Here is a 14,484-nt window from a genome sequence, read left to right as displayed (position 1 = left end):
ACAGTATACTACAACAGCATCATAGAATTCCTGAAATTCAGTCATGGCTTTTGGTTTTGGTGTGCCACCCCAAGATTTTCAGTGGCCCCATTTGCCCCCCCCCCCTATGAAAAATGTCTGGGGGCGCCACTGATGCACTTAAAAGGAGTAAGCAGCAGAGTCGTTGGTAGGGATATGATGTAAATTTTGATCCAAAATTGACGTGTGTGCGCACGCGTGCGTTCAGAAGTTCATGTGTGTGAGGTGGTGGGGGTTTGGTATAATCCTTTACTGACAAATCTTTCACATGTTTGTATATGTAGAATTTATTACAACTTTAGTTATAAAACCTTTTCAAGAAACCTCTGAAATCAATCTTGTAATATTTGCTTGTATTTGTTTGTGCAGTGGTGTTGTGGGCTTGGATTTCTCAGTTGCCTTTGGTGCCCTGACTATTTGCCTTGGTGCCCTGGTAAAATTAGGCGTCATCCAAGGCAAAGTTGCCTTGCCCTAAAAACAAAGAATTTCGAACCCTGACCATGGGTAACAAGGTGATTTGCAGCATGTTGTACAGCTGAGGTGAATATTTTCATCTGTAATGTGAGTTTTAATAGCTGAGAGTAATAGAGCTAAAGAAGTCATTTAAATTTTTAGCAGGAAAAAAAAGGTGGTGAAAAAAGGAAACGCTTTCTGGGGTCCAGCCGCTAGGACGGGCCCATGGAGGCCAGCAATAATCATTTTCATCCTAAATAAAAGTAACGATAATGGCAATACTTGCCACTGAGTGTGAACTGGCTAAATAGATGGCCTTTAAATACATTATAAAGGACTTTGCATCCAGTAAAACAAGGAAGATGGGCGTATAAGAGGCAAAGATGAACCGATAAAGTAATAAATTGCCTTTTCTACTAAGCCGTGTGGTGTAAGTGTAGCAGATCTTCGATGGCCTTGGTGTGTTTAAGTGTCAAAAAGTTGTATTATTATGGTGTGTGCATGTGTGTGTGTGTGTGTGTGTGTGTGTGTGTGTGTGTGTGTGTGTGTGTGTGTGTGTGTGTGTCTGCCTATGTAGCCAGTGTACCTCTGTGTGTTTAGTAGGAGAGAGAGAGCACGTGCATGTGTTGTTGACATGAGTAAAGCAGCTTTTGGGGGGGGGGCATTTACGTTACCTTTTCAGGGTCAAGTAAATGCCCCCCCACACACACACACATTTCTGTGGGCGGGCCTGCCTGCAAGAAACCTAACTGATCTAATCCAGTAGAATACACAAATACCCTAACCACTGTCAGGCAGATAAGCATTCTAAATACAATCTGTGTCTTTGCACATACTAACTTCATCTGCAGCACAAACGTATCTTTGTCAAGGGAGTGGACTTTAACTACACATTCGAAACCACCGGGTAGATGGACTGTGACTTCTGATTGCATAATGATTCTCTATATCTTTAACTCTGTGTCAATACCCCCACAGCTGTTGACAGGCATTTCCACCGAAAAATAGCTCTCCTGATCGTTTGCATTCTCTAGTTTTAGCTACTGGAAAACTTCACTTATACACATTTGTTTATGCACATATGCACACACAGATGCAGGACAACTCGCAGTATCCTTCTTGAGGAGTTCCATGGAAAAAACATAACAAGGATTCAAACTCCGTCACTAGCATTAAACTGATGAGCTGAAAATAAAAGATCAGCCCAAGCTTGCTCAAGGACCCTTAAGTGCTCCGCTCTCACCATGAAGGTAAGCACATTTACATTCACTGACAGTGCTTATTTCAAAGCAGTTTTAAATGGTAATGTTTGTAGTTCGGAATTAGAGATGGATATCTACCTTTGAATTGACTTGGGCACTTTTACATTATTTTCAAATTCCTCTCCTCTCCTTTGTTCTGTTTTTCTCCCAGAGAGCAAGTCTTGTACAAGACTGTCTGGCAAACCTACCTTGGCTGCTTGTCCTAATATTTAGTCACAGAGGGTAAGGCTGTCTTGACCTTATTTCTTCAGTGTTTAAGACTGGTAACATCATGGGACAATATCCAAGACAAAACTATTTAATTTTATTTTCCATTTCTTTCTTCAAGACTTTCTAACCAGAGAATTCACTGCCAGTGGGGGCCTTATGGGGAATGGTCTGAGTGTGATGGTTGTACCAATTTAAAGGTCAGGTTATGATCACTGACAATTCACTAAACTTCCAATATTGCAGTAGCTTATCTATTGTTGCTCAATGAGTTGCAGGATGCTTAAAAATCTTGCATTACTATTGGTCTATGTTTTTATAACAAAGTCCTATTCAAGAGAAAAGCAGTTCATATAAAAGAGGCCATAAGATTTAATATGTACATATGAGATGAGTGCATAGAAATAACAAACTTTTTTGGCAATTTTGTCAGCAACGCAGATCATAATGCGTTTGACTTTTTTCCCCCCCCTATGTTAAAGACGCGGAGCCGTGCCATGGTGGTCTATGCCCAGTTTGGAGGGAATCCATGTGACGGAGAGCGCACCCAGACCAGCAGCTGTGAGACCACCAAAGGCTGCCCCCTGGAGGATGGATGTGGGGACAGGTTCCGCTGCAGATCAGGTCTCTAAATTAGATTCCCACCTTTGAGCCGTGTGTCACACAGTTCAATTTTCATTTATCACTGTCTGTTTTTGTAATGTGAGTAAATGTGTTTGAGGATTTTGAAGACTTCACAGAACCTCTTAATCTTTATGTCGTCTGTGTGACTGTCTCTCTCTCTGTCCGTCTGTCTGTCTCTCTGTCTGTCTCTGTCTGTGTGTCTGTCTGTGTGTCTGTTTGTCTCTCTATCTGTCTCTGTCTGTGTGTCTGTCTGTGTGTCTGTCTGCCTGTCTGTCTGTCTCTCTGTCTGTGTGTCTGTCTGGTGGCCAACAGGAAAGTGTATCAGTAGGTCACTGGTGTGTAATGGAGATCAGGACTGTGAGGAGGATAATGACGATGAACATATGTGTACCTTGGCTCAAGCACACATCGTATGTGAAAATGGGGAGAACGCAGGCCTGCCACCTAATATTGAACAGTTAGGATTGGGGTGAGAAGATCACTTCGCACGTATACACACACAAGCACACAAACACCCACACACATACAAACACGTAAAAATCCACCCGTGCACCTTGCTATTTAAACACAATCCCCTGAGCTTTCGACTAAAGGTGTCTTCTCACCTCACCAGGTATGATGCTGTCCTAAGAATGACGAAGGGCAGCGTGATCAACACAAAGAGCTTTGGAGGCCAATGTCGTATGATCTTCAGTGGTAACCACAGAGCTTTCTACAGACTGCCGCTCAGCGTCACACAGTATAACTTTTTGGTTGGTTTCCCATGCCTGTAGGATTGAGACCTCCTGAGGACTAGTATTTGACATCACAACATACTCGTTAAGTGCATTGTGTGCAAATGCAGCTCTAGAACCTGCCAGATTTAAAACATGTACAAGGGAGGTAACTATACACTGACCATAAAAATGACATTGGATGCAAACAGCAGCACAAACTGTTTAAGTAAGTATATGGTCTTTATTCATAAGTATACAGAAAGAAAATAAATATGTGTGGGATAGTAAACTGTCAGCACCTCCAAGTCTGAGGCCATGGTTCTCTACCAGAAAATGGTGGATTGCTCCCCCCGGGTTGGGGATGAGTTATTGCCTCAAGTGAAGGAGTTCAAGTATCTCAGGGTCTTGTTCACAAGTGAGGGTAGGATGGAGCGGGAGATTGACAGGCGGATTGGTGCAGCATCAGCAGTAATGCGGACGTTGTATCAGACCGTTGTGATGAGGAGGGAGCTGAGCCGGAAGGCAAAGCTCTCAATTTACCAGTCAGTCTTCCTTCCAACCCTCACCTATGGTCATGAGCTTTGGGCAGTGACCGAAAGGGTGAGATTGTGGATACAAGCGGCTGAAATGAGTCTTCTCCGTAGGGTGTCCTGGCTCAGCCTTAGAGATAGGGTGAGGAACTCAGACATCCAGAGGGAGCTTGGAGTAGAGCCGCTGCTCCTTCATGTCGAAAGGAGCCAGTTGAGGTGGTTCGGGCATCTGATCAGGATGCCTCCTGAGCGCCTTCCTTTGGAGGTTTTCCTGGTACGTCCAACTGGGAGGAGACCCCAGGGTAGACCCAGAACTCGTTGGAGGGACTACATGTCCAATCTGGCCTGGGAATGCCTTGGGATCCCCCAGGAGGAGCTGGAGGGTGTTGTTGGGGAGAAGGACGTCTGCAGTGCCCTACTTAGCTTGCTGCCACCGCGACCCAACCCCGGAGAAGCGGCTTAAGATGAGATGAGATAGTAAACTGTATATAAAGTGTAATATGATATAGTATAAAGTAACTGGTGTACAGCTGTGTGGTATAATATGCTAATTATACTAAACATTCTCTATGTATCAGATGTGAAAATGTTAAATGATATAGCAAATATATATATAAAAGATGATATTTTGACGATGTTTACAGGATGTAAATTTTCTGACTCGGTATAGTCCTCCAAATAATATTTCAGGGTTCTGCAGGTCGACAGCATGAGCAAATCTGTATGCATGAATAGAAAACTTGATTGCACAATTTTTCCGTCAAACCCCTTAAAACAACAAAACACATCCATCTGTTTCTAAGTGCTCCAATATCTGACCACTATAGCCCTTTATAAAGTTATGACAATATGAACGGAACGCAAACTGTTGCTCCAAGCTCTGTTTATTTAAATCCTGACATCGAACTGAACACGCGGCAATTACAGCTCACGTCCTTTTAATGGCTACCAAGTGGAGGGCAGTTACATATTTTACCAAGATTAATTTTTTTTCAAAACAAATATCAACTACTATAAAAATAAAAGCCTATAAATACATAATGAATATCCTAATCCCTTGTTAGACTATCAAAATCCAAACATTTGGAAAAAAGTAGAAATTTATTGATACTGAATTAAGTTATAAATAAGTACATGGATCAAATTCAGGATCATAATGATAATGATACACTTAAACTGTAAAGGACTTTTAAAAACATAGTTAAAAAGTGTTTTTTTTTATTTCTATTGGCAAACAAAGAAATAGGTAAAACAAGTAAACCCCCAAAAAGCATTTAAATAAACAGGCCAAGAATAGAAGATAAAATCAATTTATTACTTACAAAAAACCACTTTTAAATAGCGATTAACAGGTTAACACACTAATTTTTGAGCCTAATGTCAGAATCAGAAACACTTTATTTGTCATTTCATTTCATGTTCCCCTGGCCCACAGCAGTGCAACACAAAGACAAAAACACATATCCAGAAACTACAAGAACTTCAAGAACACACCTACAAACTAACACATATACGTATCCAAACTAAAAAAAAAAATCACTGTCCAAGGGAACGAACGCCAGCCAGGATGACTGTTGGAACTGCCGGTCTGCATGGGCTAGCAGTTAGCTCTGCCTAATGTATTTTCTCAGCCCCATGTTATTGATAATCTAAGTTGTGATGACTGTTTTTTTTTTTTTTTAGCAGTTCACAACAGTTGTTAACACAATTTGACAATGTATGAAAAATGACATGAAATACCAGGGAAAAAAAATGGTGCCTGCGTAGGAAAAGCTCTTTCACTTTGATACACGCATAAATATATATGTATATATGCTTTGTCTTTGTTTTTACTCTTTAAGGTCCAAGTTCAGAAGGACTACAGCGATGAGCAGTACTCCAGTAAATGGAAGTATGCTAAGGACATAGTCAACAGGGAGACTGTAAGAGGCACTACATCAGGATACCGCAACTACGACTTCCACGAGACGGAGGACAAAACCCAGGTGTGTAGAGGTCTAGTAGACTAAAGGTTCTTATCCCATAACTCCTTCACAACAGATACAGATGCTACTCTTTGTAGGAAACAAACATACACGATTGTACAGCTCCAGTGACAAAAGGGCAGAGAGCATCAGAGAGGGTCTGTCAGGAATATGCGGCACAACAATGTGTACAGAAAGTACAAGTAAAAAAAACAACAACTAGTAGACAAGCAGAGCGCCGTTTCTGTGTCATTCACCGCTTCGCTTTGTATTTTATGTGCAGAGGCGCATGCTGCTGGTCTTAAAGAACAAGATAGAGGTCGCCCAGTTTCAGCATAACGCTCCTCAGCACCTCCCCATATCTGAGGAGTTTTGGAAGGCGCTGGTCAAAATCCCAACCGTCTATGACTACGCCGCCTATCGGCAGATCCTCAAGCGTTTCGGCACCCATTACCGCTCTGAGGGACGCCTCGGGGGCTCCCTCGATGTCATTGTCAGTATTGACCAAGAAACTGCCACACAGAGGGGTGAGCGAGATTTAGAAATGTTTATCTTGCCTGTTTGGTTGTTGGCAACTGAGACAAGGCCTTAATAAGCTACTAAGAGAATAAGATAATGTTCGGTGGGGGGAAATAAAAAAGCTACACTGCCTTTAATTCATTAAAACGCTCATGCTGGCGTCTGGGTAGCGTAGCAGTCTATTCCGTTGCCTACCAACACAGGGATCGCCGGTTTGAATCCCCATGTTACCTCCAGCTTGGTCGGGCATCCCTACAGACACAATTGGCTGTGTCTGTGGGTGGGAACCCGGATGTGGGTATGTGTCCTGGTCGCTTCACTAGCACCCCCTCTGGTCAGTCGAGGCGCCTGTTCGGGGGTGGGGGGAATAGTGTGATCCTCCCATGAGCTACATCCCCCTGGTGAAACCACTCACTGTCAGGTGAAAAGAAGCGGCTGGAGACTCCACATGTATCGGAGAAGTATGTGGTAGTCTGCAACCCTCCCCTGATCGGCAGAGGGGGTGGAACAGTGACTGGAACGACTTGGAAGAGTGGGGCAATTGGCCAAGTACAATTGGGGAGAAAAAAAAGGGGGGAGGGGGGGGACTCATGCTGGTATTAAGCAACCAGCTAGTTGTAGTTAGATCAAACTTTTCACTCTCATAATAGGAAATTGCTATGTTTTCATTTTTTCATCATGAACTATTTAACGTCATTTGTGTGGGGGGTTTTACATGTGAAGTTGCAACAGAAAAAAAGGGATTCAAAATTAGATTCAGTATATACAAACAAATAATTTGAACTGCTGTTGGTTTTCCGTGTCTCTCTCCACTCTGGTTCCTTTGCATCCCTCAGCCCAGGAAACTTGGAAGTATGACGAATGTGAAAGGACAGAACGCTGGTTTCTGTTCTTCCCCATAATCACAGAAAATTGCGACAGAGATAGCCGTGACCGTACATTGCATAGACCCCCAGGTGGAGTAAAAATCTTTAAACTTGAGGTTCACATATTTCATTTTTCAATGTAAGCAGGAGCTCACAAAGCATCTTAAGACATTTTCTCAGCTCTTATGTTTCCTTATGTTTGTGATATTTTCTAAAAAAAAAACAAAAAAAAACAAAAAACAGATGTCAGCAGAAATATTGTTCTGAGGAAAGCAGATGTGACTGGAGGGCAGCCACAGCATGCTGCAGCACTGAAGAACATGGACCTCAATAGTCCGGCCACGAATTGGGAAATGTACACAAGCTGGTCCGAGTCTGTCAGATCATTTCCATATGTGTTTAAGCAAACGGTAAGCTGATGCTCATGACAGGTTAGCATGACATTTAAAGACTTGACTATCACATTCACGTGAGCATGCTGCATGCTGTTTTCAAACATTTCAAAGCATCTTTATGCCCTTAAATGTATGTTTCTGGAGTTCATGGATGACCCGCCCACCCCTCTTCAACTGTCGGCAGTTACGGCCTTTGTCAGAGCTGGTGAAAGAGGTGCAGTGTGCGGAAGTGAAGAAGGTGTACCTGCGCAGGGCCATAGACCAGTACCTATTTGAGAGCCACCCCTGCCACTGCCGGCCCTGCAGAAACAATGGCCTCGCTGTCATGGATGGAGATAAGTGCGTCTGCATCTGTAAGCGTGGGACATCTGGACTGGCCTGTGAGCAGGGACAAGAGTTGGAGGGTCAGCCAGGTGGGTCTTTCATGACTGCAGTTTGTCCTTTACTGATTCTTGGATATTTATTTATTTATTGATGCCAAGCTCCTCAAGGACCTGTCCTCTAACTCACTCATTCACTCACAACTGACTTTTAGCCTCGTGTTCAGCTGAACTCTCTGCATAGATGTGTGCCAAAAAAAATTGTGAGAGTACACCTATTAGAATATATATGCTGTTGTAAGATTTTGTGTTTTTTTAAAGTCAACCATTATAGTCTCCATTTGTAAGAAAACTGGTAAGATGTATTCTTCTCTGCACCTCCCACCACTATTCTCTCTTTAGCCTCTCCCTCCTATTCTCCATATCACTTGGCATTGCCCACATGTGGTTTCATTCGAGGTAGTTTTTCACAGAAATGCCATCGAAGGAGATGCAAGATGTGCTCTATTGCTTTTGACATACTCAAACAGATCAGTGTTTTGATAAAAGTTTTTAAGTCTTTCTGATTTGTCACCTTGCTTTTCTTTTTCCTTTTCTTTTTTTTTTTGGATTTTTTTCCCCCCAATTGTATCTGCCCAATTACCCCACTCTTCCGAGCCGTCCTGGTCACTGTTCCACCCACTCTGCTGATCTGGGGAGGGTAATACATTCAAAAAACCCCTTTAATGTCTCTTGGCTATTCAGTCTTAATAACAGTTAAAAGCATGCCTACGCGTTTCAGCAATTAAGGCCTTCATCAGGGCAAGTCGATATGATGCAAATAATATGCAAAGTAAGTTAAATGATTGAAAATGGGCAGTCAATACTAGCCCTACCTCCAATTACCAACATAAAGCCGGATCGAAGTTGAAACACTGTTTTGTGCTCTTTCTTCGGAGAAAGTAAAGGTAGATTTTAGTTTTTCTATTTTCTATCTTTTTAAAAGAACTTCCCTAAGTCCAGCTTCTCTCAGCCAATCTTTGTTTTTCAATACTTGTGATATCATCAGACATGCATTTATATACAGCCGAGTCAGATCAAGACGTCATTATGAAGACCCGCCCACCATTACAGCCAACCCTTTCTGGTACCTGTCATTCAAAGGTCAGCTCGTGAATATTAATTAATTAGGACTGGAAACCTGGCCAGTTCATGAGACAATTGTGAACAATTCTGGTTAAAGGTATAAAAAACTTCTGTCATTTAAATTTTTTTTTTTTTTTTGCTGAATGTTCAATTATGCCACCTTCAAGCTTTTTGCACATGGAAAGTTAAATCTGATTTCTGATTTTTGCATCCCTCACTTCTTTTTTTGTGAATGTTTTTACTACTTTCATACCTTCTGTCTTTCTAAATCTCTCTCGCGCGCTCTCTCTCTCCGTCTTTCTCTCTTTCTCTCTCTCATTCTCTTTCTGTCTCGCTCTCTCTGTCTCCCATCTCGCTGTTTCTCTCTCTCTCTTTCTCTTCCTGCTCATGAAGGAGTGATCAATGGTGGCTGGTCCTGTTGGTCTGCATGGACGTTATGCTCTGGGGGTCAGAGGTCGAGAAGCCGATCCTGCTCCAATCCCTCTCCCCAAAATGGCGGTCAGCACTGTAACGGAGAGCCAATAGAGAAAACTGAATGTGAAGACCAGGAGCTACAATACTTAAAGTAAGATACAACTTATATATGGTTTACTTTTTGCTTAGTTTGTCTAGAAAGTGCTCCTATGCTGTTCAGTGTAAATTAGCCCAATAGATAAATTGGACGGAATTTCACAGAATATGGATTTCAGCAGTGACAGATACAATACAATTTAAGATTTTTTTTTATTGCACCTGTGTTTTTTTTTTTTAACTATATATGTATTTATAATTCTTATTCAGGACAATGGAGCCCCAGTGTTTTGACCTGTCCATCTCAGCAAAAGAGAGGTGTGGAACGCCACCTGCTCTTGTCAATGGCTTTATTCTGGTACATCCATCCATCCATTATCTGAACCACTTATCCTGCTCTCAGGGTCGTGGGGATGCTGGAGCCTATCCCAGCAGTCATTGGGCGGCAGGCGGGGAGACACCCTGGACAGGCCACCAGTCCATCAGTGTTTTGTTTGGTTTTTTTGTAAATTCAGATTCTGGTACAGTTAGACCTTATCTTGAACTTGGCAATACAAATAAGGGCACTGTCCAGTGAGATCTTATTTAATCAGTCATTTGCTCTGACATGGTTCTTAAACAGTATAACCTTGGGATTTCTCAGGTTTTTAACTTTTACTGCTTCAATTTTAGACAGTATTCAACCAATCATTTTGTAAACTGATCACTGATATATATAACATTTGATGCAAAATATTAGGCTTTTTTTATTTTTTTATTGAATAACTACATTTTGTTTACTCAACTAAGCAGTCTTCAGTGCTTTACAAATTGGATAGCATTAATAAATAAATCCTATCACCTTTTTACCTATCACAGGACCTTAAAGACGTATACCTTGTAGGTAGCAGGATTGAGTACACCTGTACTTTAGGTTACCATTTGATTGGCAACAGGATATTGGAGTGTGCGGTTGATCAAACGTGGTCTGGGAGTCCTGGATTGTGCATGAGTAAGTCCGGAATTCAACTTGATGGCGGTTTGACATACAGCAAATACTTAGGTTGTGTGACATGCTTCAACTCTTTATTTCACCAGAAACAAGATGCAAGATCGATTCCCTCAGCAAGGGTGTCAGCGCCTCTCCATGGAAGGAGTCCTATGACATAGGAGAGAGGATTACTCTTTCCTGCCCCCTGGGCAGCCAGATACGAGGAGAAAGCGAGATCATCTGTGACTCTAGTCTGCAGCTTTCACCTAACCCAGCCGAGACCACATGTAGCAAAGGTACATGTCATTCTGATGCTATTATAATGGCTTAAATCTGGTTAGGTCATTTACATGAAACTCAAATGATATTTTGACAGGATATCATGATGTTGGGTGGCATAGTGGTTAGCACGGTCGCCTCACAGCAAGAAGGTCCTGGGTTCGAACCCCGGGGTAGTCCAACCTTGGTTGGTCATCGCGGGTTGTCCTCTGTGTGGAGTTTGCGTGTTCTCCCCGTGTCTGCATGGGTTTCCCCCGGGGGCTCTGGTTTCCTCCCACAGTCAAAAGACATGTAGGTCAGGTGAATCGGCCATACTAAATTATTCCTAGGTATGAATGTGTGTGTGTGTGTGTGTGTGTGTGTGTGTGTGTGTGTGTGTGTGTGTGTGTGTGTGGGCCCTGTGATGGTCTGGCAGCCTGTCCAGAGTGTCTCCCCACCTGCTACCCAATGACTGCTGGAATAGGCTCCAGCATCCCCACGACCCTGAGAGCAGGATAAGCGGTTCAGATAATGGATGGATGGATGGATCATGATGTTCATATTATTTCTCATTTATTCATTCATACCGATTTCTCAATGCACGCTCAATAATCCAGGTGTAGACATCCCAGAAAGTTGAATCAGTTCATCTGCACACAAAGTTTAGTGAGAAAACTTTCCATCACTCATCTAAGTGAGGTATCCCCAATCTTATAAACAGTACAGAGGGGGGTTTGGGTAGCATAGCTGTCTATTCTGTCTCCTACCAACACGGGGATCGCTAGTTTGAATCCCCGTGTTACCGCTGGCCTGGTCGGGCATCCCGGGTGGGAAGCCGGATGTGGGTATGTGTCCTGGTTGCTGCACTAGTGCCTCCTCTGGTCGGTCGGGGTGCCTGTTCAGGGAGGAGGGGGAACTGGGGGGTAGCATGATCCTCCCACATGCTATGTTCCCCTGGTGAAACTCCTCACTGTCAGGTGAGAAGAAGCGGCTGGCAACTCCACATGTATCGGAGGAGATATGTGGTAGTCTGCAGCCCTCCCCAGATTGGCAGAGGGGGCGGAGCCGCGACCGGGGCAGCTCAGAGAGTGGGGTGATTGGCCAGGTACAATTGAGGAGAAAGGGGGGTAAAATAAATAAATAAATAATCAGCACAGTTGCGTAACGACCAAAACCATTGATCTAACAGCGGTTTTATGTACATTGCTGTCTTGGTTTCCAGGTGAACTGATTCGAATTTTCTGAGATGTTCTGGGGTATTCTTACTAATGCTACAAGTATTACTACTATTACCACTACTACTGCTACTACTGTTTCCATACGTTTTGTATCTGTGGATAGTAAACTGTTATGGATTAGGATATGGTGTGTCGTGTTTATATTTCTTTATATTTCTTATAGCTTCATTACATGCAAATATGTGAAATTGATAAGCAAAAATGGAAATCCTTTCTGTCTTTTCCATAGTCACTGTACCACAACAACGGAACACTTCAGCAGTGCATTGTAAACCCTGGGAGAAGTTTTCCAGTGGCAAATGTATTTGCAAAATGCCTTTTGAGTGCACGTATGTTTACTTAACTTATCTTTACCCAAGTGATTACAGATTACAACCCCCATATATTATTGCTACCATGGACAAAAAAACCCCAAAACATCAGATCATAGAGGACTATACAACACAGCACAATACAACACTCATTGCTGACTTCATACTATTAACAGCTGTTGTTGTTGTAAATAGTGATGCTGATGATTGTGGTAATTGTAATGATGGTGATTATGATGTTTTTGTTGGCAGATCTTCTTTGGTGGTGTGTGCCTCCAGTAGAACAGGCACCTTGAGCATAAGTGTGTGCGGGATGCTTGCCATGCAGTGTCTAGGGAGAAGGGTTACGCTAACAGAGGACAGCAGGTGCCAGTGGCCAAAACGCACATCTACCTCGTGTACCAATTGTCCAATGTGGGAGACGTGTGACGGTATGGACACCAGAGATTAAATGAAGTGTATAGACTCTTCGAACAGAACAATCACCATACAGAAAAGAGTAGAAGAAGAGAAAAGGGTCTACCAACACAGGGCTCGCCGGTTCGAAGAATCTCCGTCTTACCTCCGGCTTGGTCGGGCGTCCCTACTGACACAATTGGCCGTGTCTGTGGGTGGGAAGCCAAATGTGGGTATGTGTCCTGGTCGCTGCACTAGTGCCTCCTCTGGTCAGTGAGGTCGCCTGTTCAGGGGGGAGGGGGAACTGGGGAGAATGGCATGATCCTCCCACATGCTACGTCCTCCTGGTGAAACTCCTCACTCGGGCAAAAAAAAGCGGCTGGTGACTCCACGTGTATCAGAGGAGGCATATGGTAGTCTGCAGCCCTCCCTGGATCAGCAGAGAAGGTGGAGCAGCGACCAGGACGGCTCAGAGAGCGGGGTGATTGGCCAAGTACAACTGGGGAGAAAAGGGGGGGGGGAAATCCAAAAAAGAAGTAGAGAAAAGGAAAGCATGGCAGTATAGAGCAGAACACAGCATTGCAGAGCAATGAGACTTAAAAAAAAAGACACAACATGACACATAACAACACAGAACCACACATAATAACAAAATCCACACAAGAATAATGCGCAGTATTTGCAAGACACATAATGAGATGTTATTCCCTCCTGTTGCCTCCATCTCAACCATACAGCTCAAACCAATATGTGTCGATGCAAGGAGCCCACAGAATGTTTGGTCCAAGGGATGAGTGTGTGTGTCCGTGTCGGAGAAGATCTGACTGCAGCCAATCAGACAATGAGTGAGTGTGAAGCAGGACTACGGAAATGCAAAGGAGACACAGTGACAGTCATTAGCCCCGTGCCCTGTGAGTCCTGAGGACAGAGGTGAGGCAACCTCACAACACCCTGCACCTCTTCTATCTGTTCACCCTCTATTGTTGCTCCTTCAGGTTACTCATCTTTGTCCTATTTCTTAATTGGTTATGGATTATATTAAGTGTTATGTACTGCATACATCAGGCATACCTGAAAATGAAACAAATTCAAAATTCTGTTTAGGCAAGTCTGCCTTCTCTCTGTGTTGTCCTGATGAGGGGGTCTGAAGCCAGGTTACAAACACTTCTGAACAGATTCATTTTTCAGAAGGTGTTGGTTTTTTTTTTAAACCTCTGGATACACTATTCATTTTGCCTTTCTCTAAGGTGTACTTATGAATGAATAAACTTTGAGGCCAAAATAAAATTGGAAAAAAAAATAAGTGTGTAAATGTGCATCCTTAAAGAAAAAGTTTTCGCTGTTCGAAGCTTAGATGGCCCATTTCAGAGCATGTCCTTAGCTTACCAGAGGAGACTTGGCTCAGCCTGCCAACTAAACCCCTGCTGACAATCTATTCATACTGCTGGCTCACTGCCTGTTCACTGTGTGTGTGTGTGTGTGTGTGTGTGTGTGTGTATGTGTGTGTGTGTCTGACTGAATTTATTTGCAGAAACAAATAACTTATTGTTCCCTCATTGGGCAAAAACTCTTAATTATTTGCAAATATGTAGCCCTCCATTACACTATGGGGTAAACAAATGAGGGTGTGTGAGGGGCAAATGCTACAATCATACTCAAGTTATCACACACACACACACACACACACTCACACACATACGAACAAAACCTTCTCAAATATTTCTTTTTCACACACGTTCTGCTTTTTGTTTGGAAAGGAGAGTAAATATTAGATAACAGAGATGGTTAAAAGAGGGGACGGG

The 14,484-nt window shown here is 43.0% G+C and overlaps 1 protein-coding gene across 1 annotated transcript; it reads left to right on the top strand.

The window, feature by feature from the left end:
• The first annotated feature begins 1,715 nt into the window (after positions 1 to 1,715).
• On the top strand, positions 1,716 to 13,831 carry c7a (complement component 7a). The gene is made up of 18 exons (XM_056278399.1): positions 1,716 to 1,721; positions 1,885 to 1,955; positions 2,062 to 2,140; positions 2,423 to 2,564; positions 2,877 to 3,033; positions 3,178 to 3,316; positions 5,652 to 5,795; positions 6,058 to 6,301; positions 7,130 to 7,249; positions 7,403 to 7,569; positions 7,739 to 7,967; positions 9,393 to 9,564; positions 9,780 to 9,867; positions 10,368 to 10,500; positions 10,587 to 10,775; positions 12,205 to 12,304; positions 12,539 to 12,717; positions 13,420 to 13,831. The coding sequence occupies exons 1-18, from the start codon at positions 1,716 to 1,718 to the stop codon at positions 13,602 to 13,604; spliced, it is 2,544 nt and encodes an 847-aa protein (XP_056134374.1). The 3' UTR covers positions 13,605 to 13,831.
• The last annotated feature ends 653 nt before the right edge of the window (positions 13,832 to 14,484 follow it).

The sequence above is a fragment of the Lampris incognitus genome, chromosome 1 (genome assembly GCF_029633865.1).
Source record: "Lampris incognitus isolate fLamInc1 chromosome 1, fLamInc1.hap2, whole genome shotgun sequence".
NCBI classification, from domain to species: Eukaryota; Metazoa; Chordata; class Actinopteri; order Lampriformes; family Lampridae; genus Lampris; species Lampris incognitus.
This window is presented reverse-complemented; position numbering and strand designations above follow the sequence as displayed.

Excerpts from the sequence above, each read along its gene's own strand:
- c7a (XM_056278399.1), top strand. Across the intron at positions 1,956-2,061 it reads CTAATATTTAGTCACAGAGG|ACTTTCTAACCAGAGAATTC; the intron begins GTAAGGCTGTCT and ends TCTTTCTTCAAG. Across the intron at positions 7,968-9,392 it reads AGAGTTGGAGGGTCAGCCAG|GAGTGATCAATGGTGGCTGG; the intron begins GTGGGTCTTTCA and ends CTGCTCATGAAG.